Source organism: Mustela nivalis (genome assembly GCF_964662115.1).
Source record: "Mustela nivalis genome assembly, chromosome: 6".
NCBI lineage: Eukaryota > Metazoa > Chordata > Mammalia > Carnivora > Mustelidae > Mustela > Mustela nivalis.
Window position 1 is genome coordinate 117753805 of NC_139025.1, and position 27465 is coordinate 117781269.

Sequence of the window (27465 nt, forward strand, 5' to 3'; positions counted from 1 at the left end):
CATGACCCTAAGGTCAAGAGTCTCATGCTCCATCAACTGAGCTACACAGGCATCCTATAAAACAGGTAACTTTTTTTTTTTTTAATTTACTTATTTGACAGAGAGAGAGCATGCACAAACAGGGGAAGCAGCAAAGGGAGAGGGAGAAGCAGGCTCCCCGTGGAGAAGGGGAGCTCAATCCCAGGACCCTGGGATCATGACCTGAGCCAAAGGCAGACACTTAATGACTGAGCCACCCAGGTGCCCCCCAAACAGCTAATCTTAAACAGAAGCTAAACTGAATAGGTAAAGCCTGAAGGCCATGTGTTCCTTACAGAAACAGTAGGGTGCGCAGTACTCAGTTCAGGTGGAGGTGTGCGGGAAATGTATTCACCTTTTAACTAGAATCAACCTTTAAAGAGCTCAAGTACGTTAAGTATTCAGTTCTCTTAGGTGCATAATCATTGTGCAATGAGAAATCTTAAAACAAACTTACATAGGGGCGCCTGGATGGCTCAGTCAGTTGAACATCCAGCTCTTGATTCGACTCAGGTCATGATCTCTGGGTCCTGAGATCAAATCCCGAGTTGGGCTTGGCACTCAAGGCAGAGTCTGCTTGTCCCTCTCCCTCTACTTATACCCCTGTGCTCGTGTTCTTTTTCTCTTTTATAGATAGATAAAAATCTTAAAAAAAAAAAAAACAAAAAACCTCTACATAAATTTCCCTAATGGAGAATATGGAAGCCATTTCTCAACTATGTGCTTTGAACAGTCAATGGTATACAGCTGTGCAAGTGGTTGAGGCAGGAATAGAAAAAGGGAATTTCTAGGTGTTTTTTTTTTCAGTTGCTTCTGTTGGTTATGCATGTAAAATGCTTTGAGATAGGGCTGTCCATTCTAAGTTTGCAGAATGACAGTAAGAACTCTGCCAACCATGAGCACTAACAATGGCATTCTATTGGTACTATTTCTGCACTTACTTGGGCAGCCTACAATTGGGGACATTTTAGATTTTCTTCAAATGCAGGGAAAAACAAAAAATAAAATCAAGAAGTTAGAAATAAGTAGGCTCTAAAAATGAGAACAGTGAGGGATTATGTGAGATAGAAAATAACAAAGGCTAAAATTAATTCACCAATTTGGGGAATTTAAAAATAAAATTAAAAAAATAAGGCCTCATAAAATTACTGTAAAATATATCCCATGATGACCCTTAAGGATAAAGTCACTTTCAAGATGCTTTGGCTGCCATTTCTATAGTGAATCTGAATCTGAAAGCATTAGAAATATAAATCCTATGTGTATAGGCACAGTGTTCAAAATCTTGAATAATATAAGGTGGTAAAGACAACAGCCGGAAATGAGCACTGAAGAAATCGTTAGTGAAATTTGAAGATTCCAAAACCCTTCTAACATAAAGAACAGTTAAAAAAAAAAAAAATCTAAAGGCACTGCTAAAAAAATAAATTTAAAGCCAGAGATAGAATATCTTCCCTACTCTTGCCACCACTAGTCTCTTAACTTTGAACACAAATATGATCTGGTGCCCAGTAGAAAGCTAAGCAGTTAACAGTCTATAAGGGGATTCTGATGGCCAAGCTCCTGTTTTCATACTGGCGTCTGCCTTGTCAGTGGGCTGGGCTGTGTGAACAGCCTGCCAATGGCAGTTGATCAAGGGAGGCATCTAAAATGTTAAGTCCTTTAGAGCACTTAAATTTTATCTTTAAACAAGGCAAGCAAAACTTCAACTTAAAAATAATTTAAACAATTTAAAAATAAACAATAAAATTATCAGTGAAAGCCCCCATTTCAACATGTAAAGCTCTATCTGGGGCTAGTTCCTAGTGGTTTGAAACAGAACCAAAGTATGGGCAAGGGAAGCTGGTGCCAGAAGGGATCCTAGGCATATTTCACGGTGGCTTTCTCTCGACTCTGCAGGCTTACAAACGCTTTAACCCTGTTGCCGGGTTGCTACAGGAAAGCAGAACACTTATGACATACAATTTCAACACAAAGAAAGTGTAACAGAAGTCCACAAATGACCTCGTCTAGTCTTAGACTTTATCATCCTGCCTTTTTCAGTCTCCTACTTAACCGCACAGCCTCATATGAGATCAGTCCCCTAGCCACAGGTCTGAATATCTGCCGTTGAGAAGGGTAGGGAGGGATGCTTGGTTCCCATTACCGTGGTACCAAGAGCCCTCTCCAAGTCCCCTGACTCTCATCGGACTGGTAATTCTCTTCTCCTCTTCACCAGAGTGGCCCAAACCGAGCTAACTGCATAAGCGAGAGCACAGTACCTCGTAGGTGTATTAACACACTGCCTCTTGGTACAAATTCTTAAAGTGCAAAATAAGAAACACGAAAGCAATTAAATGAAACGTTCAGTCTCTGAAAGGCAACAGAAATTCTAGTTAACGGAAGAGTGGTAATAAAAACCATCAGCACTCTCCCATTACTGAGTACATTACTGGGAATGGAGAGGATCCTCCTGGGGGCTCAGATACACTTAAGCTATTCCAAGGATCGCTCAAGGGATTAAAATCATAAGAATTTCATTACCTCTTCATCGAAAGGGTCTAATTTGTTCAGGCTGAGTGTCATTTTGTCATTTCTCATAAATTAAAGGAGAAACAGAATTATTGTTTCTATCTTGGTCCTCACGCGGGATGTTTCTTGAGAGTAACACAGGTTGACTCCTGTGTCTGGAGGGCTGCCTTTTGATCTGAGAGGAGCAAAAACGCTCTTCACTTTGGTTTTTCATTCTATACATGGAGTGGAGAGTAAGAGAACAGAGGCTCTTCTGAACGGAACCTATTTTGCTGTGATCTAGGTTCAGGGCCAGAATTTCATAGAATGTGACACGCTTCTCTCAAGTGCCCTTTACTTTAAGGAACACTCTCAATCCTGTGTACTGGGCGGAGTGCTCCACTGCTATGCGCAACACTCCACTGGCTCTCAGGTCAGCGTTTCTGCAGCTCTGGCACGCACTTGCCAGCACCTGCTGTTGTAACAATGCCTTCGGAATCCAAGTTCCAGTTAGGAATGCGACAGGTTTCTTTTCTGTATACAAATGATATAATTTGTTTTAACTGGCAACAAATTTGGGGACATCCCCAGCAACCAGGCCCATTTTCACTTGCAACACCAGTGCGTTCCCCACAGTGTGGCAGGTGTGGCCAAGAGTGCTAGACTGGGATACTGAGGCCTGCATTTCTCTCAGACCTGTGCCTCTAATTCATTAAGTGATTCTGCGGAAATTCTTTTCTGTCTTGGGCAGATCACTCTTCTCACCCATAAAATGGGGGGTGGGGTGGGGTGGGGTGGTCAGTTCAGAGAATTTCTGAAGTTCTTAATATTTCTGAAGTGAGCTGGAACACTATTCTACTACACTTGTCATTTTATTCCAAACAGGATAAATAAAGGGAAATAAGCATGTACTTAGAATCTATGATGTTTTAGGTATTTTATGCGATACCAGCTCTTTTATTAACTTACTCATAATTCTGCTCAAGCCATTTCACCCACCTCCAGGTGTCCCCCACAAAACCTGGGGCATCTCTAAGGTCTGATTCAGTTTCTCCTTTCCATGGGCTTCCCTGTGGCTGCTTTTCACTTGTGGTGCTTTCTTACTTTTCTGAAGCATTATGCTAAGAAAGTATATGTAAGGAAATCACTCTGTAACTATGTTTAAAAACTCAAACCAGTTCTTTTTTTTTTACTGCAATTGTTTTGAAATTGCCTAGTTTAGGAAAGATAGTAATCAACGAAAAATGAAAACTGATAAAGTGAGGGACATTAATTGGGTCAATAACCTTGTTAAGAGAGCTTTAACCTGGTGTGGGGAGAGCAACCGACAGATTTACAGAGCCTACTGTATACACATTTGAGGAACGACTGTGGCTCTTCATCTACTCTCTGCTTGCTTTCCTTTAACATGTGTCTGATCCTAAGACAGGGAAATCACATGGAGACTGATTCCTTTTCATAAATCACAGAAATTCCTACCAGGTGATATCATGTAAATAAAAATAAGAAGCTTCATTTAATAAATAAAAAGCCTCATTTAATAAAAAGCTTCACTTCTCAAATCAGCAGCAGCAGCTTCTGTGACTGAGTAAAACTACCAAATCTTTCCTGACTAAAACTATGGGCCTTACTGAAGACACAATGCCACATACAATTAGGCCAACAAAATTCATAGTGATGAAAGGAGTTAGTAGTTGACTAGAAAGTGTGAGATCTAATGTTTTAGATTATTGTCCAAGTTCTTTTTTATAACCATTAAGGACAGAGAAGTTACAAAGGATACGTAATAAGGAAAAAAGAAGTATGGAAATCTCATGATATTGGTAGGTGGGCACCGACAAATAAAAGGAGAAATAAGTAATTATACAAGTATTTGGCAATATGGAAAGCTTGCAACACTATTCAATTAGAATTTTATATATAAAGTATATATACAGTTTCTTAAGTAAAAAAAAATTGTAATATTTCACTCTAATTAGAGCACAGAGACATCATATATCTACATTTACATAGGATTTATTTGAAGAATAAAATGCTTTTATTGTACTTATTTTCTAATTCAGGGATTATAATAAATCTGCTTAACTTGTGAATCTAAATGTTTTCTCTCTGTTTTCAAGGTCACCAATGCTTAAATATGTATGAGAACTAGAGGTCAAAGATAAATTAGTTATTATTTTGAAGAAATTATTTCTTAAAACTAAATGCTCACAAGAGTACATAAGAAAATTCTTTTCTGTCAATTTCCACTGGTACTTCAACAAATGGGTTTTGAGCAAAAAAAAATTTATGGGACACTTCCCAATGCAAGTGCGTCATGCTAGGTGGTATGGGGCAGCACAGGATGGGAACTAGATCATGCTTCTTTCCAAAAGAATATAGTCCAAGAGTGTGAGTAATAGAAGGACCTGAGTAACCTCAACACCTTAGCTACATCAGCTAAGTATGTATGGAAAATACAGAGAGCTGTGAGGGTTAAAGGAAGCTGGAGGGCACAGGAAAAGCTTGAAGGAGGAAATGGAACTTGAAACAGGGCTTGATGGATGGCTAGAAGTCAGTGAGGCAGAACAGGATGATGGGGGAGGGGTAGTGGAAAAAATGAGTGAGAGAGAAAAGTATTTTTGTGAAAGAATAGGAATGTAGGCATGAGGCTGAAGCGGATGGCGCATGTGGAAGAGAATGAGTGGGAAAGGTTTTTATTTTCTTTTTAAAAAGATTTTATTCATTCATTTGAGAGAGAGAGAGAGAGCACAAGCTCTAGAGGGAGAGGCAGAGGGAGAGAAGCAGGAAGCAGACTCCTTGCTGAGCTAGAAGCTGGACATGCGGCTCAATCCCAGGACCTGGAGATGATGACCTGAGAAGAAGGCAGACGGCTAACTATCTGAGCCACCCGGGCGCCCAAGGAATAAAGGTTTTTAAGTACACAGATATACACAGGAAATGTGAGAGTTAAGGTGTTTGGAAAGGAAGTTGGGACTTAATTACAGAAGACTCAGACCGCTGAGCTGAATGGGATTTGGAAAGTGACAAAAAGTCACTGAGCATTTTAAAGTGTGGAATTACCAAAAAAGTTTATTTTCTTACAACCACATGTGAACCTTGGGGCTACATATATATTTAAAGCTCTCTTTGCCGCATAGTCAAGACACACATGCCTAAATCCTATGGGTGATAGGCTAAACCAAATGGAGGGGAAAAGGCCAGTAAACAAGTAAATGCCAGTGAGCCAGGAACCAAGATACTGTCACTTGCACTCTGCTGACATTGCAGTTGAATAGTTCATTTTAACTGAATGTTGGATTCCCTGAACCACAAGTTTCTGAGAGTCAGAGTGAGGTATCTGAGGATGATGAACTGTGACCAAGTTATGGCTTTCAGCTGGTCCTTATTTCCACACCTCGCTCCAAATTCCAGCCATCTTTAGTGTGTCAAGGCAACAAAATTCTTGGACCACAAGAAAGGACCAGAGTTAGGGGCAGTAGTTCAAGGACAGACTCATAGTAAGTGTCCACCATACAGTAAGAATCTTTGAGCAAAAGCAACTCACCCCATCCAAATTACGGGATAGGAAATATTCTGTTATTCATTAAAAAAAAAAAAAAAAAAAGGTCCAATAGCATGAGAAACAGTAATATTATTCTAAATAGATACATGATAGGTAGACAGAAAGGGAATTACCTCATGATCATGAGTTGCCTGCCGGGCCGCATCTAAAAATATGAAAGAATAAGAGAACATTGTTAATATGAAGAACAAAACAAAACAATAGCAAAACCCAAGGAAATCAACTGTACCACACCACAGTTAGTTACAGTCAGACACAAGAGAAGAGCAGACACAGTTCCTACCTCTGAAGAGAACAGAGTGGGAGAGTGGACAGGAGATGCACGCCAAAGGCTGTCTGCACAACAGACTAGCTGTGGGTGGGGCTTCTTTGGCAATGTCTCCTGAAGAAAGGGAGCTTAAAGCAATACTTGAATGGTGTGATGAGCAAATTTAACAGAGGACAAAAGATCAGTGAAGACTGGGGTCTTGTCTGTCTTGTTCACTGTAGCATCTTTAATGCCTAGGTGAAAGCCTGATGCATCCCAGGAGTGCTCACTAAGTACTGTTCGAGGACAGGAAAACATGAATGGATGAATGACAAGGATGGTCCCTGTGGGCTGGGAGAAACGGTGCATGAAGGCTTAGAGGTGTTGAAGAACGGCAGGTATGGAGTTCAGTAGACAGATGTGTTTAAAGGCAGAGAAACGCCTAAACCGGGAATTAGAAAAAATGCACAGGCAGCCAAAAAGGGTCGTGGAACACCAGTCAATTGTTTGATACTGGCTATGGAAATCCAGCTGAAATTTTTAAATGAGAGCAATGTGATTTTAATAAAATTCCAAGGTGCTGTTTGTAAGTGAATGTAGAATAGAGAAATGATGGGAACCCGTCTTTTACATTCATCACTTTAACAGCAGGCTTTGTGATACTCTATAAGGCACAACAAACTACAAAAACATTTCCTTCTGGTTCTGGTACCTTGCCTATGAGATTTGCCTTTCTGACGGTCCTGGGTTTTCCTACTGAAGACCTTGTAGGCCTCAGTCTTCTGATACTGCTCCAGTTCCTTCATGTAACGCTCCTTATCTCTGTCTGCTTCATCAAGGTAGCGCTAGGAAAAGAATTGTGCAATTATTTTCAAGAAATAAATCTTATCTGGGTAAACTATCAGTGAACTCCTTGAAGACAACAGAGGACAACTGGAACATGGAAAGAAAGTATATAAGGGATTAGGTTTAAGGAGAATAAAGAAATCATATGGGTAGAATAAAATATAATCTCTCAATTATAAAAGAAATAGGTGATTGTGATTCTTTTTTTTTTTTAGATTTTATTTATTTATTTATTTGACAGAGAGAAATCACAAGTAGATGGAGAGGCAGGCAGAGAGAGAGAGAGAGAGAGGGAAGCAGGCTCCCTGCCAAGCAGAGAGCCCGATGCGGGACTCGATCCCAGGACCCTGAGATCATGACCTGAGCCGAAGGCAGTGGCTTAACCCACTGAGCCACCCAGGCACCCTGATTGTGATTCTTTAGACTATTTATTGCCTTTTCTAACTTAATGAAGACAAGATCATTCTCATAAAATATTCACAAGAAGATATTACAGCTATTCCTCTAATCTACACATGGCCACTAGAGTCCTCAAGGGGACTGAAGGCCATACAGGCACACTTAGTCTTCCCAGGAGAAAGGATGGAATATTACTTTGTTTCTCTATCCCCAACCCATTCGGAGAATGATCTCATACATCAATTGGCCTTTTAAGAGCCAGAAGAGTGGAGTACTAAAATCGGGGGACACAAAGAACATAAAAAGGAATGACCTCATCCTATGGACCTAAAATGGACTATTATGAGAGAGCCTATATCTACACACTTTGTGTTATTAATTATTTAAACAAAGTCATTGATCTACTAGGATAATTTTGTTTAGTGCCTTGTCCTTTTCATTCATCAATTAGATTTAAGAAATAAAATATAAGAAGTGCCTTTAAATGGACACAAACTTGAGACAGATATGTTAAAAAACCTCATCTTACACAAAAACCAGATGGAGGGGACACCCAAATGGCCAAATCTGGGAAAACTTAAATACTCAAACACTGAAGTAGAGTAATAAAATTATAAGCCAATGGGAAAAAAAGAAATATACTCATACCAACAATAAATAAGTCACAAATACATAAATGTGGGCAGGGCGGGGAGGAAAAGGGTGCCTACCTAGGTTAGAATGCCAAGCACCAACTGGTAAATACAGAGGGAGTGTTGGAGTTGGAAAATTATTGTTCTGCAACCCTCATGGTAAAGATTAAATCCAGCAAAAGTCATTAATGGAGGCTAAATCTAGGGGGAAATCTGATATGGAACAGACTATTTGCACGTTCTTAAAATGTCTCTCCACAGATGGCTTATTAATTATAACGGCGAATAAAAAACTTTATCAAGTGAGCAAAATCAACATTACCAATGAGGAATAAAAGGACACTGTGCTTGAACATGTGATCCCTGGAGAAGGACACAGCACCTCCTATGCAGTATTCTAAGAATGCATAATCTCAATTGGATCATAAGGAAACATTAGACAAGTAAAAAATGAGGAATGTTCGGTTAGAAGTAAACAAAAATGAGGCGGAGGAAGAGGTAGGGATTGCATTCTTAAAAAAAGATCAGTGTCAAAAAAGAAAAAAAAAACAGAAAAAAAATATCAGACAAAGAAAGGCTGTAGAACATTCCAGATTAAAGGGCTCCAGAGATCTGACTCCTAATTACTATTGTGTTAAAATAAAATCGTAAAGTTGATAACGAAACTACAGTTGTGTAAGAGAATATGCCTATTTTTGGGAAACACACATTAAAATATTTACAGATACACGACCATGAATTATGTAATTTACCCTCATATGATTTCAAAAAGTGTGTGTGTGTGTGTGTGTGTGTGTGAGTGCAAGAGCATGCAGGTGTAAGCATGTGTGTCAGTGGTAAAGAGCATGAGCATACAGGCACGTGTCAGTGAGTGAAAGAGAGTGCACACTTGTGAACATGAGCACACGTACACATGAAGCTTGCCCAGGAGGGTGTGAGTGCACATATAAATGAAGAAATGGGGTACAGTGTGTTAACTACAGATGAATGTGGGTAAAAGGATATTTGGGTATTCTTTGTACCATATTCCATGTTTGTAACTCTGCATATTGAATTTTTTTCAAGATATAAAGTTAAAAACAAAAAACCCTTGCCCTACCTACCTAATGGTGGTTATCTCTGGAAAGGACTACTGTTACTTTTGCTTTTTTCTTTATGTACTTCTGTAACATCTAAAAAAATTTTAAATAATGAACATGTACTAATTTTGAAATTAAGAAATTAAAAGAAAAGAGTAATCAGCTATGTACAGCTCAGGATCCCTTTATGCATTACAGCTGAAACAAGGGATGATATGCATTGCTTTCTACTTCCTTGCTCCCACAAAGAGCTTCAAGTTGCAACTTAATATAATCTCCTTGAAATGTTCTGATTTTAGTTAATTCCCGAGAGTATTTTTCAGTTTAGTTTTAGTCTGTTTGGAATCCTTTTTAAAGAGTATGAGACATAAAAGAAATACAGATATCTGGTAGATGCTGCAAATGCTGGGAACTTTTAACCCCAAGTCACCCCCACAATCATTACAATCGCTCCACTTTTGTGGCATTTCAACCAATTTGTGGCTATCTTGTCCTTAATTCCTCTGAACTCTCTAACAAATGGATTTGTTTCAGTCTGGCACTAGTGTTAGTTTCTGTCTTAGAAAACAAAGAATTGAAATAGTTCTTGGTTTATTTTTCATAGTAGGCTAAATCTGCCAGGACTCTAGTTAAAAGAATTTAAACAAGAATCTTATGTGAACAGCAGAATTTTATCAAATGACCTTCTTTCCCATTTAACTCATGAGTTTTTTTTTTTTTTTTTTAAGATTTTATTTATTTATTTGACAGAGAAAGGAAGAGCAAAAGAAGGAACACAAGCAGGGAGGAGTGGGAGAGGGAGAAGCAGGCTTCCTGCCTAGCAGGGAGCCAGATGTAGGCTCGATCCCAGGACCTTGGGATCATGACCTGAGCCAAAGGCAAACGCTTAACGACTGAGCAACCCAGGTGTCCCGACTTTACATTTAATTCAGTGGAATAAATTATATTGATAGATCTCTTAATTCTGTAATACTGAATCATTTTTTACACAATTCTTATATGAATTCTCAGCACATAAATCATATAAAAGCAGAGCTGCTTTTGGTTAGTGGGGGTCGGGAGGTGGAGCTCTTAGAGTCCCTCCAGCTTATACCCCTGCAGCAGACCCTGAAACCATGTAAAAACCACGTGCTAGAGAAGAGAACTATGGTGAATCGTGCTATTCTGTTCTCCTAGACTCTGTTACAAAACTGAAGAAACAACCATCCAACCACTTTGCTTTTCTGAAAGAAGCTGTCTTCGAGGTAAAATCAAAACCAAGCAAAGGATCAGGAATAGGAATAATTGCCTGTTTTTCCTCAGGAGGCAGTTTACTCCATTCATTGCCTAACATCCTTGTGATTTCTGGAAATGGAACTTCTGGTCTCTTTGCACGAAGCTGTTCTCGACGCTCGTTCATGAACCGAACATAGCCTGTAAGGGGGGATTTGGGTGCATTGCTGTCTCGAAGAGGTTTCTTCCTCTTTCTTCCTTTGGACCAACCTCCTCGTTTACTTCTTTGCTATAAGACAAAATAAAAAACCAAAAACCAAATTACAAAACTGCCCAAGTAATACCACAGTAAAACAAATGAACAGAACAGGACACGAGTTGCATTTTCCTACTATTAAGGGACTGGATATTCAAAGCTCTCCAGATTTGTCATAGGCACAAATGACTGCCATGCAGTCTTCAAGAAGGAATTCCAGATAGTTCACTTGTACACCCTTTTATGTACCGCACTACGAACTGTTACATTAAGGGCTAATCCCAACTGATGAGAATAAGGGGTACCATGATCATATAAGCTTCAGCCTTCATATGCACTTAACAAGTCCAGACTCCTGACAGGAGACTATTCTAAATGAGAAATGTAGCACATACATAGCACTGTGCCAGAGAAACAGATGCTGTCACGGTAGATCAGAACAAGATGTCACAAGCACTGGGCAGACAAAGAGACACGTTGTAGTACAGGGATTAAAAATCATTCGTGAAGGATGTTTTTCACTGATTTCATTCAAAGACCAGTTCATATCCCACAGCAGATAACATGTAGATTTTTAAATTAATAGCTAAGTCTCAGAAAAATTTCATCAATATATCCAACATGAACACTTAGTTCTTTTGCTTTGATGACCTGCTCCTCGAGATATTTATTTCGTAAGGTCAGAGGTCTTTATATGTTATTAATTAAACCAAAAGATGAGGTTACCTCAAATGGTTTAAAGAAAGGTCTGAGGGGGGCACCTCAGTGGGTTAAAGCCTCTGCCTTCAGCTCAGGTCATGATCCCAGGGTTCTGGGATCCAGCCCTGAGTCGGGCTCTCTGCTCAGCGGGGAGCCTTCTTTCCCCTCTCTCTCTGCCTACTTGTGATCTCTCTATCTCTCTGTCAAATAAATAAAATCTTAAAAAAAGAAAGAAAGAAAGAAAGAAAGAAAGGTCTGAGGTCCCACTGATGTTTTACCACAGGCCTTTTAATGAGACGCAAACTACATCACATTTCTGCTTCATAATTTTACAAATACAACAGCCTATCAGTTAATAGTTTTATGGATCCAAGAATTCTTATTTCAGATGAGAGAAAGATAAGCAAATTGGGACAAAAACATCTAAATATTAATTACAGGACCGTATTCCTCAAAATATATACAAAATTGTGCAATAACTCATCATTGGGCAAGTGGTGTATCTGGTATCAGCTTTTTTTTTTTTTAACGATTTTATTTATTTATTTGACAGAGAGAATCACAGGTAGGCAGAGAGGCAGGCCGAGAGAGACGGGGAAGCAGGCTCCCCGCTGAGCAGAGTGCCTGATGTGGGGCTCGATCCCAGGACCCTAAGGATCATGACCTGAGTCGAAGGCAGAGGCTTAACCCACTGAGCCACCCAAGTGCCCCTGGTATCAACTTTTTTTCCCGTTTTTGCCTTATAAACTTAGTCACATTAAAGCTACTAAGGATTTTAAGACTTCTTCTTTAAAAGATTTTATTTATTTGACAGACAGAGAGAGAGAGAGAGCACAGGTAGGCAGAGCGGCAGGCAGAGGGAAAGGGAGGAAGCAGGCTCTCCACTGAGCAGGAAACCCTATGTGGGACTTGATCCCAGGAGCTGAAAGCAGCCGCTTAACCGACTGGTGCTCCAAGGATTTTTAAGACATTTAAGAAGCTTTAAGCATTCATTATAATCTTTAAGGATTCCAACATGAAAAAAAGCTCACTTAGAATTAGACTAAAAAAAGATGCTTTAAAACATGGACGATGTAATCAATCATTTGTGAGGAAGGTCGATGAAAGCCCAAAAAGGGCATGACTGATGCTCCCTCCCCCACCTTTGAACCTCATAAATTTGGACAGACGCCCTCTAGGGGAAGGTGAATGGCCTGGTAAGTGGTGTGAATCCTTTTCAGTACATAGAACTCCACACTGTAGGGCTTGTTGTGCAATATGTGGCCTTGAACAAGGGCATGGGGACTTCTTCTCATGTGTCACTTACTTAAATCATTCATTCATTCAACAAGCATTTGTTGAGCATGTAATATGATGTAGGTGTAAATTTATTAAGTAGGGGGAAAAGAGTCTACTTGTCTCCATGTCATTAAAACCATGAATACGGTTTTATATGAAACCACTAGCATGGTTCAATGAAGAAAATTCTGCAGAACATAAGAAGGCCAGAGGATGAACACTCCAATCAATTCCCTAGCCGACTGCTCCTTTGGAAACTTCAGAGACTGGTAACAGGAAGCAATGCCACAGCTTACCTCATCTTCATGCCTCTGTTCAGTGCCTTCTGTTGTATTTGAAGCCTCATTCTGAAGCAGCTGACCCTGGGAGAGATCCTCCACAAATTCTGGATTGTTGGTGGATGACGTGGCCCCGCTACTGTATGGAACCTCTGGGTGGGTTAACCTTAAGAATAACAGGCAGATATGCAATGCTTCAGTTATCAACGGCATCAAAAATTCCTATTTACCATGGTTCAAGACACATTTCCCTGCCAGCAGAAGCAGAAGCCAGCTTTAATTCCCCCACTTGTGTAACCGTAAACAATGTCTCCAGCACAGTTACAGAGCATTCAAAAAATAGTTTCAGTGCTTGACTGAAATAGATGTCAAAAAAGATAGGCTAAAAAGTATCTGCTAAATTTGAAGACCTGAAGGTTGCTGGCAATTTTAGGGACTATAGTTTTAGTGGAATTATGGGAATAAAAGCCAGGTTATAGTGGGCTGAGAAATTAATGAAAGCAGCTACAGACTGGCCTGAAGTGAAAGAAATTATAATTTTCTATGCCTTTCTAGAAAATATAATAGATGATGTGAAGAAGGAGTTTCCAACATTTTTAAGGTCTTTGAGATCCTATGAAAACGGCTAAGAGGGGTGCCTGGGTGGCTCAGAGGGTTAAGACTCTGCCTTCAGCTCAGGTCATGGTCCCAGGGTCCTGGGATCGAGCCCCACATTGGGATCTCTGCTCAGTAGGGAGCCTGCTTCTCCTTCTCTCTGTCTGCTACTCTGCCTATTTGTGGTCTCTCTCTGTCAAATAAATGAATAAAATCTCAAAAAATAAAAATTAAAAAAAAAAAGGCTAAGAGAATCTATGAACTCAATGCCAATCATGTTCTCTGAAAAGAGGTACCATCAGACACCCAGTTTGACATTGGTAGCTGTGTTTTCCAGATACTTCAATCATTTGTGATGTCTTTGGCAACTTGCTCTCTCACTGTCATTCTCATTTCAATGGTGCCATCAACATTTTCGTTACTAATTCTTGTACACTCTTATTTCAGTAAAATATGAGAATGAGGTTTGGAAATGCATACCAATCCTATGAACCCTGACTGAAATGAACAGGAACCAGAGGGGAGTGGTCACACACACCAAATGCCTTAGAGATGGCAAGTTGGATAAAGACTGAAGAAAAAAAAAAGGTTCTTTTGTTCCTATGAATGAACTGGCACGCTCTTAGTTAAAGCCAACAGGCCTTCCGTTTGTGCTATGGACCCCACAGTGTCTAGCCTACTCAAGGACAGGTTTTTAACGATCCTGCCCTTTTTGACATTACCAATTCTTCCCAGTCTATTGGGATCAGCCTAATCAGCCTACAAATGTGGCATTTTGACTCTTATTTCAAAACAAAACAAAGTGAAACAAAAAGTACTCTCTTGATCCCACCTCATTTTTCTCCTTTCCTTTACAGAATTATTTATACAGGCAGTCCCCAATTTAAGACTGTTTGATTTATGACTTTTCAAGTTTAGGATGTTATGAAGGTAAAATATATTCAGTGGACACCACACCTGGACTTTTGAATTTAATCTTTTCCTAGGCTTAGTGATATGCGGTGTGACACTCTTTCCCAATGCTACCCAGCAGTAGGGAGCCTTAGCTCCCCGCCAGCCCTGCAATCACCAGTGTAAATGACCGATACCCTTCTGGACACATACAACCACTCTTCCTTCACTTTCAGTACAACAGTCCACAAATTATGAGATGGTCAGTGCTTTATTATACAATCAGCTTTGCGTTAGATGATCTCACCCAACTGTGGCTACTTTGGAGCATGGTTAAGGTAGGCTGGGCTGAGCTACCGTGTTTGGTAGGTTAGGTGGTATTAAGTACATTTCTGCATGCAACCCCATGGTAACTGAGGAAGATCTGTGCCCTGAAAAGAACTGTTGACATGCATTGACTCCAGTTCTCTTCTTTCATTCTCTCTCTCTCTCTCTCTTTTTTAAAAGATTTTATTTATTTGACAGAGAGAGACACAGCGAGAGAGGGAACACAAGTAGGGGGAGTGGGAGAGGAAGAAGAAAAAGGTTTCCTGCTGAGCAGAGAGCCCAATGTGGGGCTCGATACCAGGACTCTGGGATCATGACCTGAGCCAAAGGCAGACACTTAACGACTGAGCCACCCAGGCACCCCTTTCATTCTCTCTTAAACCTAACCCAAAGGAGATCTGTGCTTACAACTCTTGCCAAGGTCACCAATGCCATCTGTGCTAAATTCAGTGTCATTTCTCAGCCTTCATCTTATCTGATCTTCCAGAAGTTTCTGACACTTCCCACCTCTTGAAATATGTTTACTTGGTTTCCGAGACCATGCACTCCTCTAGTTTTTCTACTACCTTTTTAGCTACTCCCTTCAGTCTTCTTTGTTGACTCTTCCTCTTCTAACTGGCTTCTAAATGCTAATGCTCAGGCATTAGATCTCTTCTCTTTTCTGTCTACATAGTGCTCATTTCTTTGGTGATCTCAACCAGTCTCCTGGTTTTAAATATGAGGTATATGCCGATGATTCCCATGTTTCTTTTTCTGGTCTAGACTCCCCTAACCTCAAAGCCCTATATCAAGTGGTCTATTTGACATCTCTACCTGGATATCTAACAAGCAACTCAAATTTAAAATCTCCAAAACTGGGGCACCTGGGTGGTTCAGTTGTTTAAGTGTCTGACTCTTGATTGGGCTCAGGTCATGATCTCCAACCCTGTGTTGGGCTTGGTACTCAGGGGGTGTGTGTTTGAGAGTCTTTCCCTCTGTCCCTCCCCTGATTCGTGCTCTTTTTCTCTCTCTCTCAAAATAAATAAATAAATGTTTAAAATTTCCCAAACTGAGCTCCTGCTCAGCTTCCTCCATGGAAGTTAATGGCAATTCCATCCCTTTGGTCACTTAGGCCAAGAGCTTGGAGTTGTCTTTGACTGCTTTTTTCTCTCCTTTCACATCTCATCTGGTTTTTCAGGCAAATCTTACTGGGTTTATCTTTAAAATATATGTAGAATTCTATATTTGTCACCAAGCCCCATTCCCATGATCATTGCAACTCTCTCCACTGACGCTTCGTCCCTACTACTCCACCAAAAAGACATGTCAAAGTCACTAGTGATGCTCTTTAAGTCATCATCTCTCACTTGAATTATTTCAGGAGCTTAACTCATCTCCTTGCTTCAGCCCCTGTTCCCGTCACTCTATTTTCAGTTTAACAGCCACAGGGATCTCATTAAGAAGTAAGATGGATCATATCATTCTACTCAAAATCATCCAATGCTTTCTCACCTTACTTGGAGTGCCAGTTAAAGTGCTTACTCTGACTTATAAGAACCTACATGATCTAGACTGCAGCTATTCAAAGTATGGGCCTCACACCAGCAGTACTGACATCGCCTGGGAACTTACTAGAGTGTAAAACCTCTCGCCCTCAGACTTTCTGACTCAGAATGTGCTGATGGAGCCCTCGGTTACCCTTCCTCTGGGGTACTCTGCTCCAGCCACACTGGCCTCCTGACTGTTTCTAATAGGTAGAAACACTCTTAACTCAGGGAGTTTTGCACTTACTCCTCCCTCTACCTTGAATAATCTTCCCCAGAGAACTGCATGCTAGCTACCTTACTTCTTTCAGGTCTTTATTGAATCCACTTTTAAAGACTTCCTGGGGCCATCTTATCTAAAACCACCCCAAAGACTTCCTATCCCTCTTCCCTGCTTTATTTGTTAATCCATAGTTCTTAAGAACATAGTATGTATTTTACTTACTTATCCTGTTTATTGCCTGATGTCCCTAGTAGTATTTAAGCTCTACAGGGCTGGTATTTTTATCTGCTTTGGTCATTGCTTAGTATCCAGTGCCTAGAACAGTGTCTGGCACAGAGAAGACACTCAGAAAATTTTTCTTGAATAAATTGGATTTAGCAACTTCGGAAAGTCTAAAAGAGCAGTTTTATCTGAATAGTAAGGTCAGAAGGCAAATATTAATGAGGAAAGAAGTAAATAAAAGGGAAGGAAACAGAATTACAAAGTGTAGTCTATTTTTAAAGAGCTCTACAGAGTACTAAAATAATTAATCGTAGAGATTAACTAGCACCTCAATCTATCAATCTATATTTCTTCCATGGCCAATAACTTCTAAATAGAAAAGATAAAAATTCAAGTGGAACAGAGATTTTCAAGGGAAGAGGGACTATTAGCCTTTTTTTATATTCTTTTACATATTTGTCCAAAAATACCAAAGAAAGGAGATTGGCGGGGAAGAAAAGGGAACAGAAGTTACTCAGAGCTCACAGGCATCTTGAATAAAAGAGCCATATTACAAAATCTGATCTAAAAAAAACAATCTGACCTTTGGGGGGAAAATCATTCCAACATCTGTGGCAATTCAAACAGAAAATGAACTTGATTTTCAAAGCGAGCCCCGTGGCAGGTATTCACTTAATGGTGACTACGTAATTCTCTTAACTGGGGGAACTGATGATGTTTCCTAGGTCCACATACCCGCTGTTCCAGTTCACAGGAACCAGAGCACTGCAAGTGATGGCTGAATGCAGATAACAGAGCAGCTTACAGTGGCTCTCACTCTCTTTGCAAAGCATAACAAACATACCTTCTATTTTTATCATATAAAATGTTTTCTTCAGGACCTCACACATTGTCAGAAGCTCTGGTTTGAAGCTTAGGCCGAGAGGTCCAGGGTCCCAAAGCAGCTGCTTACCCAGTTGTAGCCAGATCATTACTCTCCTTGGAGCCATCTTCATCTGCAAAAAGGGGTGGCAGGGTGGAGCTAGTCATCAAGGTTTCCATCTCTCTAAAAGGAAGAGAGGATAAGAAAATAATGATATTGCCTTAATTACTTCCAGTTGAAGTTCCATTAATTTAAGCGCCAGCCTTCCCTAAACTTATCACACCAGCAGCAGAATAGAAACTGACCTCAATATTTATTTTCTTGACTTGGACATGACAATTTAAACTCTGGTTAATGAGCTCTTGACTTTGGTCTTACCGAAGGACCAGACTAAAAAGAGTTAGATTTTAATAAATGGGACACAGTTTGGAAATTCCTTTCTGTTCAAGCAGAATATCTTCAAAAGCATTCTTCATTTTCTGTAAAAACTGTTAAGCAGAATAACTCAGAAGCAGTGCTGTCCCTGAACAAGTTATTCAGTGTCTTTGAGATACAGTTTTACCAGCTTAGACACAGACGAAATTGCTGACTTGACCCACAGGGTTACTGTGAGGATTAAGCTGAAAGAGCTTCATAAACAGAGAAAGGCTAAGATCCTAAGTACTTTGAGTATTATTATATAAAGCAAGGTATTGTTATTACAGCGTTACCGGGTCTCGGTCCCAGATGAATCATCCTTAGATTAAATGGTAACAAACTGAGCCCTCCGAAAGGAAATAATGCAGAGGAAGTGGAGGCTGGAAGGCATACTGATGTGGTGCAGAGTCAAAGCAACCACACTTCCAGGTCAGAAATAAGCTCCGTATCCCCATGATGACCAACGGAAATAGCATGCACCTGGGTACAGGAAACTACTGAGCTTAATGGAAGGAAACCAAATAAATCACAAGAACCTGAGGTTATCAGACTGAAAGGATAAAAGGACAGAGTCACAAAGAGAGTCATTTCATTTAGCATATCACTACAAAGAGATTTTTTCCTTTCAAGGCTCACCACGAGGGCTTCACCCCACAGCTACAGGCAGTGACCTCCCATTCATCATGAAAGTGATAGTCAAACAAAACATTCAATAGTGACCCCAAACAGTAGCCACTTAAATGGAACTGGGAACCACTCAAGGAAAAAAGTACCTCAATCAAACGGGGAGAACTGAGAAGCAAATTATGAGGATTCATTTAGGAGCTCCCCCAGCAGTTATTTCAGGGGCTGCTGCTAAGGAGACCGAATGAAATCGCAGTGAAGGGGAAGGCACAGCAGCCCACGCAGAGCTAGGTGGGATTCAGCCCACGGAGGAGGAAACACCAAGACGCAGATGACGCCGCACCAAATTCTAAAGGTTGAGTACAGTCATTTTCTTCCAAAATGGTAACACTGACGGCTTACCTCTTATTCTTACTTATCTTCTTGTTTTTCCTCCTAAATTTGTTAGTTAGCAGACCAAGGTTCCTACACAGCTTACTGCAAACCGCCCCCCCCCAAAAACAAAAAAACCCCCCGCATCTGTGGGTCCCTTACCCACTGCGGTGGGTAGAGCCTGGTAAGCAGAGAGAGGAACTTCAGACTCAATCAGTTTCTTCCACGTGCAGGGATGCTTGCTCAATTCCTTCAAGGCAGGGGAGCTTACGAGGGGCTCTAACACATACGGCAAAATTCCATTCGGGATGTTTTCTAGAATAATCCTGATGTAAGTGCACTTCATTTTAATTTAATTTTAACTCACATTATGCACATAGCAGATTAGAGCCTGGGCTTTAAGGACTGCTAATGTCGCCTTACCCTGATATTCATCTTATCAAAAACCCCACTTATCAATTAGATGCCATACAGCCTAATTGTAAACCTCAAGCAAACATTCAAATAGCCAGATATTTACTCCCAAACTTTGTAAGGAAGGACTCAGTTAGCTGGCTTCTTTTTAAACATCTTTCCTAACTGTAAATGGTCTTTCAAGACATTTAAGATTTAGCATCTGAAGCTTCTGGCATCCATCATACCTCAAAGGCAATATATTATCTGGCAGGGGCTGAATGAAGGGTCTTGTCATTCACTCTGCCAACATGACCCTCTCAGGGTGCTGCCCAGTTATCTTCAGTCATTGTTGATACTGGGAAGCAGCTGGACAACACAACCTTAGCAACATATAAACAGATCATATAAACAAAGGAAGTTGAGAGAACACAAGTTTCTTGCCCTTTTTTTTTTCTTAAGTTGGGTTTATGCAACCCATGTGGCTTCAGATATACTTTCTCTAGTGTTACTTAGTAGTCAGGTCCTTAAGAAATGAGTAATAAAGTGGGTGGAGGGTTAAGGGGCCAAGATCAACAAAAGAAGGAAATAAGGAAAAAGTCCGGTGAAACCCAAAGGCCTCTAAACTAGTCCAATAAGTTGGAAAAGAAAACGATTCCCAAGAACATGGCTGGGTTCCTGCAAGAATCTGCTTTCATATGGTCCATGAGGGGGTGATTCAAAGTGAATCACGGCTACTAAGCCACTGACTGCCAAAAAGCCTTTCGGTGTAGCATCTGTGTCTGATAGTGTCCCAGTACAGAGGTCACACTGAACTTTGAAATTCTATGTGAAGCACTTAAGAAATGTAATGAATGCTGCTCTGGAAGGGGAAAGAAGAGAAATATGCACAAAGTCAAAGCAATATACAAATCTGGTTTTCCACTGCAGTTTACATAAGTAAGCATAACACACAGATGTTTCCTTGCAGATGGGACCTCCCAGTGAAGGCTTCTACCTGGAGGCATCAAAAAAGAGCATTACTTTGGGGCTTACACTTTGAAGGAGGGTCTAGACTGTAGCTCTGAAAATCCCAAAATACCCTCGAACACTAGCCACTCACTGAAAAAAAAAAAAAGAAAAAAGAAAGATAGATATATAAAACATGGTGCCAATTTAAGATATTTTAATGACAATAGTAAAAATTATAATGACAATTATAGTAAGTACACTAGATATTTATTGGGCAATCAATACATTTTCTCCCTGTAGTAAATATGGAGCACCAAATCATATTCAGAACACTGCATGGTCAACAGAGGTGGAGTTTAAAATGTTCCTCAACTAAGATTTTCCTAGTAACCCTTCCCAACAAGAGGGATGATCTCAACAATGAGACTACATTATTCCAAATGTGTTGGACAGTTGCTGGAAGCCTAATTTGTACTTAGGTTTTCTGGGGTTGGCTATTTTCAAGTGCCCTTTCCTTACTTTTGTATGTTAATCTCACTTCATTAAGTTCTTTCATGGAGAGGCACTATATTCCCTCCTCATCACATACCTAAGAGTTGAGAGGAGAGATTCTGCCCTCATTTTCCACACTAAAAGCCTTATGTAAAACTCCCAGTTCTTTAAAAAATCATGTTGTCTGTCCAACCAGCCTCAAATTCAAGTCTTTTTGACCACTATTCCCTATCATTTCAGCTCTCTCAATTACTTCTACTACAACTGACCTCTAACCACGCAAACCTCTATTCACTGGCCCTTGATTTTCCCTTCTCTGTCCAGCTTAGATTCCATGGCCACATTTCAAATATTCTTTTGTCAACACTCTCAAATTCTTTGCCTTGCCCTCCTTTTACACCTCAGATATAGATCAATTCTGAGTTTTAGCTCAAGATGGTGTTGGAGAAAAGTCACAAAGGATGCTCCTGTAAATTTATCTAACCACAAATAGGCCCTCAATGTTCTCAGCAATCATTCTACATTTTCTTAGGATCTTCCCCAAATGCCATAACAGCTCTGACAAACTTTTCCAACCAATTCAAACCTAAGTCACTCAAACCCTCCCACTCACCCTCCTCTCTTTACACTCCCTACCCCTGACTCACATCAAAGGCCATCCGAAGTTGCTTTTTTAAACATATAAATCACATACCATAAAATTCATCCCTTAAAACATACAATTCAGTGGCTTTTATATATTTATAAGGCTATCCATACAATCAACACCATGATTGATTTTAGAACATTTTCATCACCCCCAAAAGAAACTTGGTACCCACTAGCAGTTACTCTTCATTCTCCCCTTCTTCTAGGCCTGGGTAACTACTAATCTCCTTTCTGTCTTTATGGCTATATACCTGTTCTGAACATCTCATATAAATGGAATCATACATGATGTGGCCTTTTGTGTCTGGCTCCTTTTGTTAGGCATAAAGGTGTTTATCACACAGCTTCATCACGCTGTAGCATCAGCATTTCATTCTTTTTTATGGATGAGTAACATTCCCTTGCATGGCTATACCACATTTTGCTTATCCATTTTCAGCTGACAGACCTAGGTTAGTTCGACTTTTTGGTCACTATGAATCATGCTGTTTATGAACATTTGTGTACAAGTTTTCTTGTGGACGTGTTTTCAGTTCTCCTGGGCATATATCTAGGAATGGAATCACTGGGTCATATGGTAACTCCACATTTAACATTTTGAGGAGCTGCCAACGTGTCTTCCAAAGCATCTGTGCATTTTATGTTCCTCCTAACAATATAAGAGAGTTCCAAATTCTCCATATTCTTACCACATTTTTTAGGAATGCTAAGGAAATATCAATTCTAGCCCTTCTAGCTTTCCACATGGGTTAAGGGAAACATACAACTCCAGCTCCCTCCAGCCATCCTGTCTCACCTAAAGGGAGGAAAAAAAAACAACCCTGAGAAGCATGAGAGGTTATAGTCCAGGGGCAGAGGCTCACCAAAAGACTGAGACCTAATGCTAAGACTATAGAATGCTCTCCCTCTACCCTTACCACTACATTACTGAAGGCCTATGTACCACAGTTCCTTCTATCCAGTATATCATGTCAACTCTTCAACAAAAAAATTACAAGGCATACTGGAAGAAAAAAAACACAGTTTGAAGAGACTGAACAAGTAATCTATGGCATGAATACTGAAGTTTTCAGACCAGAACATTTTAAAATTATAAGTTCAGGGCTTTAATGGAAAATGTAGACAATGCAGGAAGAGATAGATAATATAAAATATAAACAGATAAAAGAGAGATGGACATTCTAAGAAAGAATCAAAAAGAAATGTTGGAGATAAAAAAAAAACACTGACACATAAATGAATATTTTTAATGGGTTTATTAGTAGACTGGACATAGCTGAGGATAGATCCTCTGAATTTGATAATATGACAAGAGAAATTTCTAAAACAGAAAAGCAAAGAGAAAACAGACTGGAATTAACAAAAGGACAGATTATCCAAAACCTGGAGTGACTACAAAAGCTGTAACATACATATAATGGGAATAGCAGTAGAGGAGAGAAAAGAACAAAAGCAGTATTTGAAGCAACAGTGACAGAATTCCTCCAAATTAGTATCAAACAATAGTCCACAGGTCCAAGAGACTCAGAGAACATCAAACAGGATAATGTAAAAAATAAACAAAAAAGCTTTAGTAAAAAAAAAAAAAAAAATCATACTCAAACTTCAGGAAATCAAAGATAAAGAAAAAAATCTTGAAAGAAGCTAGAATAGAGGGAAGGCTGCAAAGAGGGTGGACAGACCCTACACTCACCTTGTCCCATGAATACAACTAGACAATACTCACATCAGTATAAATAACCCAGAAAAACACCTGCAGACTGGGAGAACAAACCTCCACAATTAAAGATAAAGAACAGGCCATACTGAAGAGGGTAGGAAGGGTGGAGATGTGGTGGGGGCCGAACTACTGGTGCTTGTCTGTTGAGGAGGGTGGTAGGGGGAAGTGAGCTTCAGGCTAGGAGAGAGAAAGAAACAAACCGTGACACTGGGAAGCCTGCAGGAGGAAGATGAACCCCTATAATATTTGGCTTTGAAAGTGAGAAAGGCCAAATTTCCTGAGTTCTTAAAAACAATGGGACTTAAAGCATGGAATTTAAAAAATCAATGGGTTCAGTTCTGGGAGAGCCTAGAGGGTTATAGGAAGCTGAGTCCCTACCCTTAAAGAGACAGCAAAACAAACAGCTAGCTGAAATACAGCACAGAAGCAGCAGTTTAAAGAATGCTTGGGGCATATGAGAGGGAGAGTAATTTACTCATTCCTGAGTGTGTCCTAGAAAGGTAGGGATCACTGAGGGACTTCTCCAGGAACTAAGGAGCTGGCAGGAGATACACAGCCACCTGCAGGAACCAGCACAGCAGGCGCACTCACTATTTACTACCTAAGTTGTTTACACCAAACCCCACCATCATGTGCTTTGGTGGATCCATCCTTTCCAGTCAAGTCGGCCCAGTCCCAGCACTGCCAAGTCTACCTCCCTGAGAAGACTGTGCCAACATTGCATCCCCCAACCCACCTCCCAATCCATGTGTTTTGTAGAGCCTCAGTTCTGGCAGTGGTAGAGGGCCTTGCGTGTCCTAGGTGAACCTTGTTAAAATTGCAACCCTGGGGCGCCTGGGTGGCTCACTGGGTTAAAGCCTCTGCCTTCGGCTCAGGTCATGATCCCAGGGTCCTGGGATCGAGTCCTGCATCGGGCTCTCTGCTCTGCAGGGAGCCTGCTTCCTCCCCTCTCTCTCTGCCTGCCTCTCTGCCTACTTGTGATCTCTGTCTGTCAAATAAATAAATAAAATCTTAAAAAAAAAATGCACACCCTGACTGTGGACCAAATACTGTGCAAAAACAAGCAAAGAGAGTCTCTGTAGACAATTGGACTGAAGGAAAAAGTGGCCCAGACACAATAGTGGGACATATGCAACACACACGGCAAACACCTCTTGAAGCACCAGGTCCTGGTAAACAAAGGACATTGACCTGCACAGCACTACAGGACCTCTTCTTCTTAAGTCCATTATTTTCAAGAGCAGGAGATATAGCTGACTTTCCTAACACACAGAAACAGACATAGAGCATTAGACAAAATGGGAGAGAGGAGTATGTCCCAACTGAAAGAAAAGGACACAACCACAGCAAGAAACCTAGATTAAATGGATCCAAGTAATATGCCTGACAGAGAATTTAAAATAATGATCATAAAGATATTCACTATACTTGAGAAAAGAGTGGAGAACAACAGGGAGACCTTTGACAAAGAGATAAAAAAGAATCAGAGATGAAGAGCATAATAAATGAAATTAAAAATACACCAGATGGAATAAATTGCAGACTAGAAAAAGTAGAGGAATGAATTAACGATCTAGAAGACAGACTAATGGAAACTAATCAAGTTGAAAGGTGAGAGGAAAAAAATATGCAAAATGAGAAGAGACTTAGGAAACTCAGTGACTCCACCAAGTGTAACATTTGCATTATAGAGATCCCAGGAGAAGAGGAGAGAGATAAGGGGACAGAAAATTTATTTGAAGAAATAATAGCTGAAAACTTTCCTAATCTGGGGAAGTAAACAGATACCTAGATCCTGGAGGCAGAGAGATTCCCCCACAAAATCAAACCAAGAAGGTCTACACCAAGGCATATAGTAAGTAAAATGTAAAAAAGTAATGATGAAAAGAGAAAATTTAAAAGCAACAGGAGAAAAGAAGATAGTTATACACAAAGGAAACCCCATAAGGCTCAAAGTGGTTTTTCAGCAAAAGTTTTTAGGCCAGAAGAAAGTGGCATGATACATTCAAAGTATCAAAAAAAATTTTTTTTTGCAGTGAGGAATACATTATCCAGCAAGGATATCATTCAGAACAGAAGGAGATATAAAGACTTTCTCAGACAAACAAAAGCTAAGAGTTTATGACCACTACAAGAGCCCCACAAGAAATGTTAAAGGGGAATCTGTGAGTAGAAAGGAAAGGCCATAAGTAAGAGTAAGAAAGGTAGGAAATACAAAAGTAGTAAAAGTAAGTATATTGATAAAAATCACTCAAAAGATTCATAAAACAAAAGAATGTAAAATATGATAGCATATAGCTATAACATGCGGGAGGGAATAGAGAAAAGACTGGGTTCAAACTTAAGCAACCATCAACTTAATATAGACTGCTATATGCAGAAGATGTTATATAAAAACTTAATGGTAATGACAAATCAAAAACCAAACAGAGATACTCAAAGAAGAAAGAGAAAGGAACCCAAGTATATTACTAAAGAAGGCCAGCAAACTGTAAAAGAGAGGAAGAGAAGAAAGGATCAGATAAGAACTACAAAAACAATCACAAAACAGCTACCAAAATGGCAACAAATACCTATCCATCAATAATCACTTTGTGTATAAATGGACTAAATTCTTCAATCAAAAAACACAAGATGACAGAATGGATAAAAATCAAGACCCATCTGTACACTGCCTATAAGGGTCTCAATTCAGACCAAAAGACACATACACATTGAAAATGAGGGGACAGAGGAACATGTATCATGCAAATGGATGTTTAAAGAAAGCTGGGGTAGCAATACTGATAAGGGACAAAATAGACTTTAAAACAAAGACTTTAAGACTTAAGAGACAAAGAAGGACATATATATATATAATTATTAAAGGGACAGTCCAACAATAAGTTATAACAATTATAATATTTATGTAACCAACATGGGAGTACCCAAATACATAAAACATTTAAAACAAACATAAAGGAACCAATCGATAGCAATATAATAAGAGTACAGACATTAACACCCCATTACATCAATGGACAGATCATCTGAAGAGAAATCAACAAGGAAATAGTGGCTTTGAATAGCACACTAGACCAGATGGATATAACACATATATTCAGAACATTCCATGTGAAAAGAGCAGATATAAATTCTTTTGAAATACACGTGGAACAATCTCCAGAACAGATCACATATTAGGTCACAAAACAAATCTCAACAAATTCAAAAATATCTAAGTCATACTCTGTAACTTTTCTGACCACAATGCTATGAAACTAGAAATCAACCATAAGAAAAAATCTAGGAAGAGCACAAATGGAAGCAAAGGAACATGCTACTAAATAATGACTGGGTCAACTAAGAAATCAAAGAAGAAATAAAAAATTACATGGAGAGAAATGAAAATGAAAACACAATGCTCCAAAATCTTTGGAATGTAGGAAAAGCAGGTCTAAGAAGGAAGTTTATAGCAATACAGTCTTACCCCAAGATAAAAAAAAAAAAAAAATCTCGAATAAACCACCTGACCTACCTAAAGGATCTAGAGAAAGAACAAACAAAGCCCAAAACCAGAAGGAAAGAAATAATAAAGATTAGAGCAGAAATAAATGATATAGAAACCAAAAAAAAAAAAAAAAAAGAAGAAGAAGAAGAAATCTTTGAAACCAGAAGCTGGTTCTTTTTGAAAAGATAAAAAAGAACTGATAAACCTCCACCAGCCTCAAAAAAAGAGAGAACTCAAACAAACAAAATCACAAATGAAAGAGGAGAACTAACCAATAACACAGAAATACAAATGGTTATAAGAGATTTATGACAAATTATATGCCAATAAATTACACAAACTTAAAAGAAATGGATAAATTCCTAAAAACATAACCTATCAAAACTGAAGCAGGAAGAAATAGAAAATTTAAACAGACTGATTACCAGGAATTTAAGAATCAGTTAATAAAAAAATCTCCCCTAAAACCAAAAAGTCCAGGACCAGACAGCTTCACAGATGAATTCTATCAAACATTTAAAGAAAAGCTAATACCTACTCTTCTCAAAGTTTTCCAAATATAGAAGAGGAAGGAAAACTTCTAAATTCATTTTGTGAGGTGAGCATTACCCTGATACCAAAATCAGGTAAAGACACCACAAAAAATGAAAACTAAAGCCAGTATCTCTGATGAACACAGATGTAGAAATCTTGAACAAAATACTAGCAAACTGAATC

At 39.5% G+C, this 27465-nt stretch overlaps 1 protein-coding gene and 1 long non-coding RNA gene across 5 annotated transcripts in view; one reads left to right on the forward strand and one right to left on the reverse strand.

Moving 5' to 3' along the window:
* The window catches only part of LOC309867279, a 28262-nt gene extending 21246 nt beyond the window's left edge, over positions 1 to 7016 (forward strand). Inside the window, exon 3 of the long non-coding RNA XR_014313090.1 lies at positions 6579 to 7016. This is a non-coding gene — a long non-coding RNA (uncharacterized lncRNA). The remainder of the gene's footprint in view (positions 1 to 6578) is intronic.
* Positions 1 to 27465, reverse strand: part of HMG20A (high mobility group 20A) — a 90643-nt gene that overhangs the window by 20142 nt on the left and 43036 nt on the right. For all 4 annotated transcript variants that reach the window (XM_082735967.1, XM_082735968.1, XM_082735966.1 and 1 more), the window contains 5 exons: positions 17732 to 17824; positions 13018 to 13165; positions 10565 to 10777; positions 7033 to 7165; positions 6187 to 6218 (listed from right to left, as the gene is read on the reverse strand). In XM_082735967.1, coding sequence (XP_082592093.1) covers positions 6187 to 6218; positions 7033 to 7165; positions 10565 to 10777; positions 13018 to 13165; positions 17732 to 17820 — 615 coding nt within the window. In that variant the 5' untranslated portion in view covers positions 17821 to 17824. The remainder of the gene's footprint in view (positions 1 to 6186; positions 6219 to 7032; positions 7166 to 10564; positions 10778 to 13017; positions 13166 to 17731; positions 17825 to 27465) is intronic.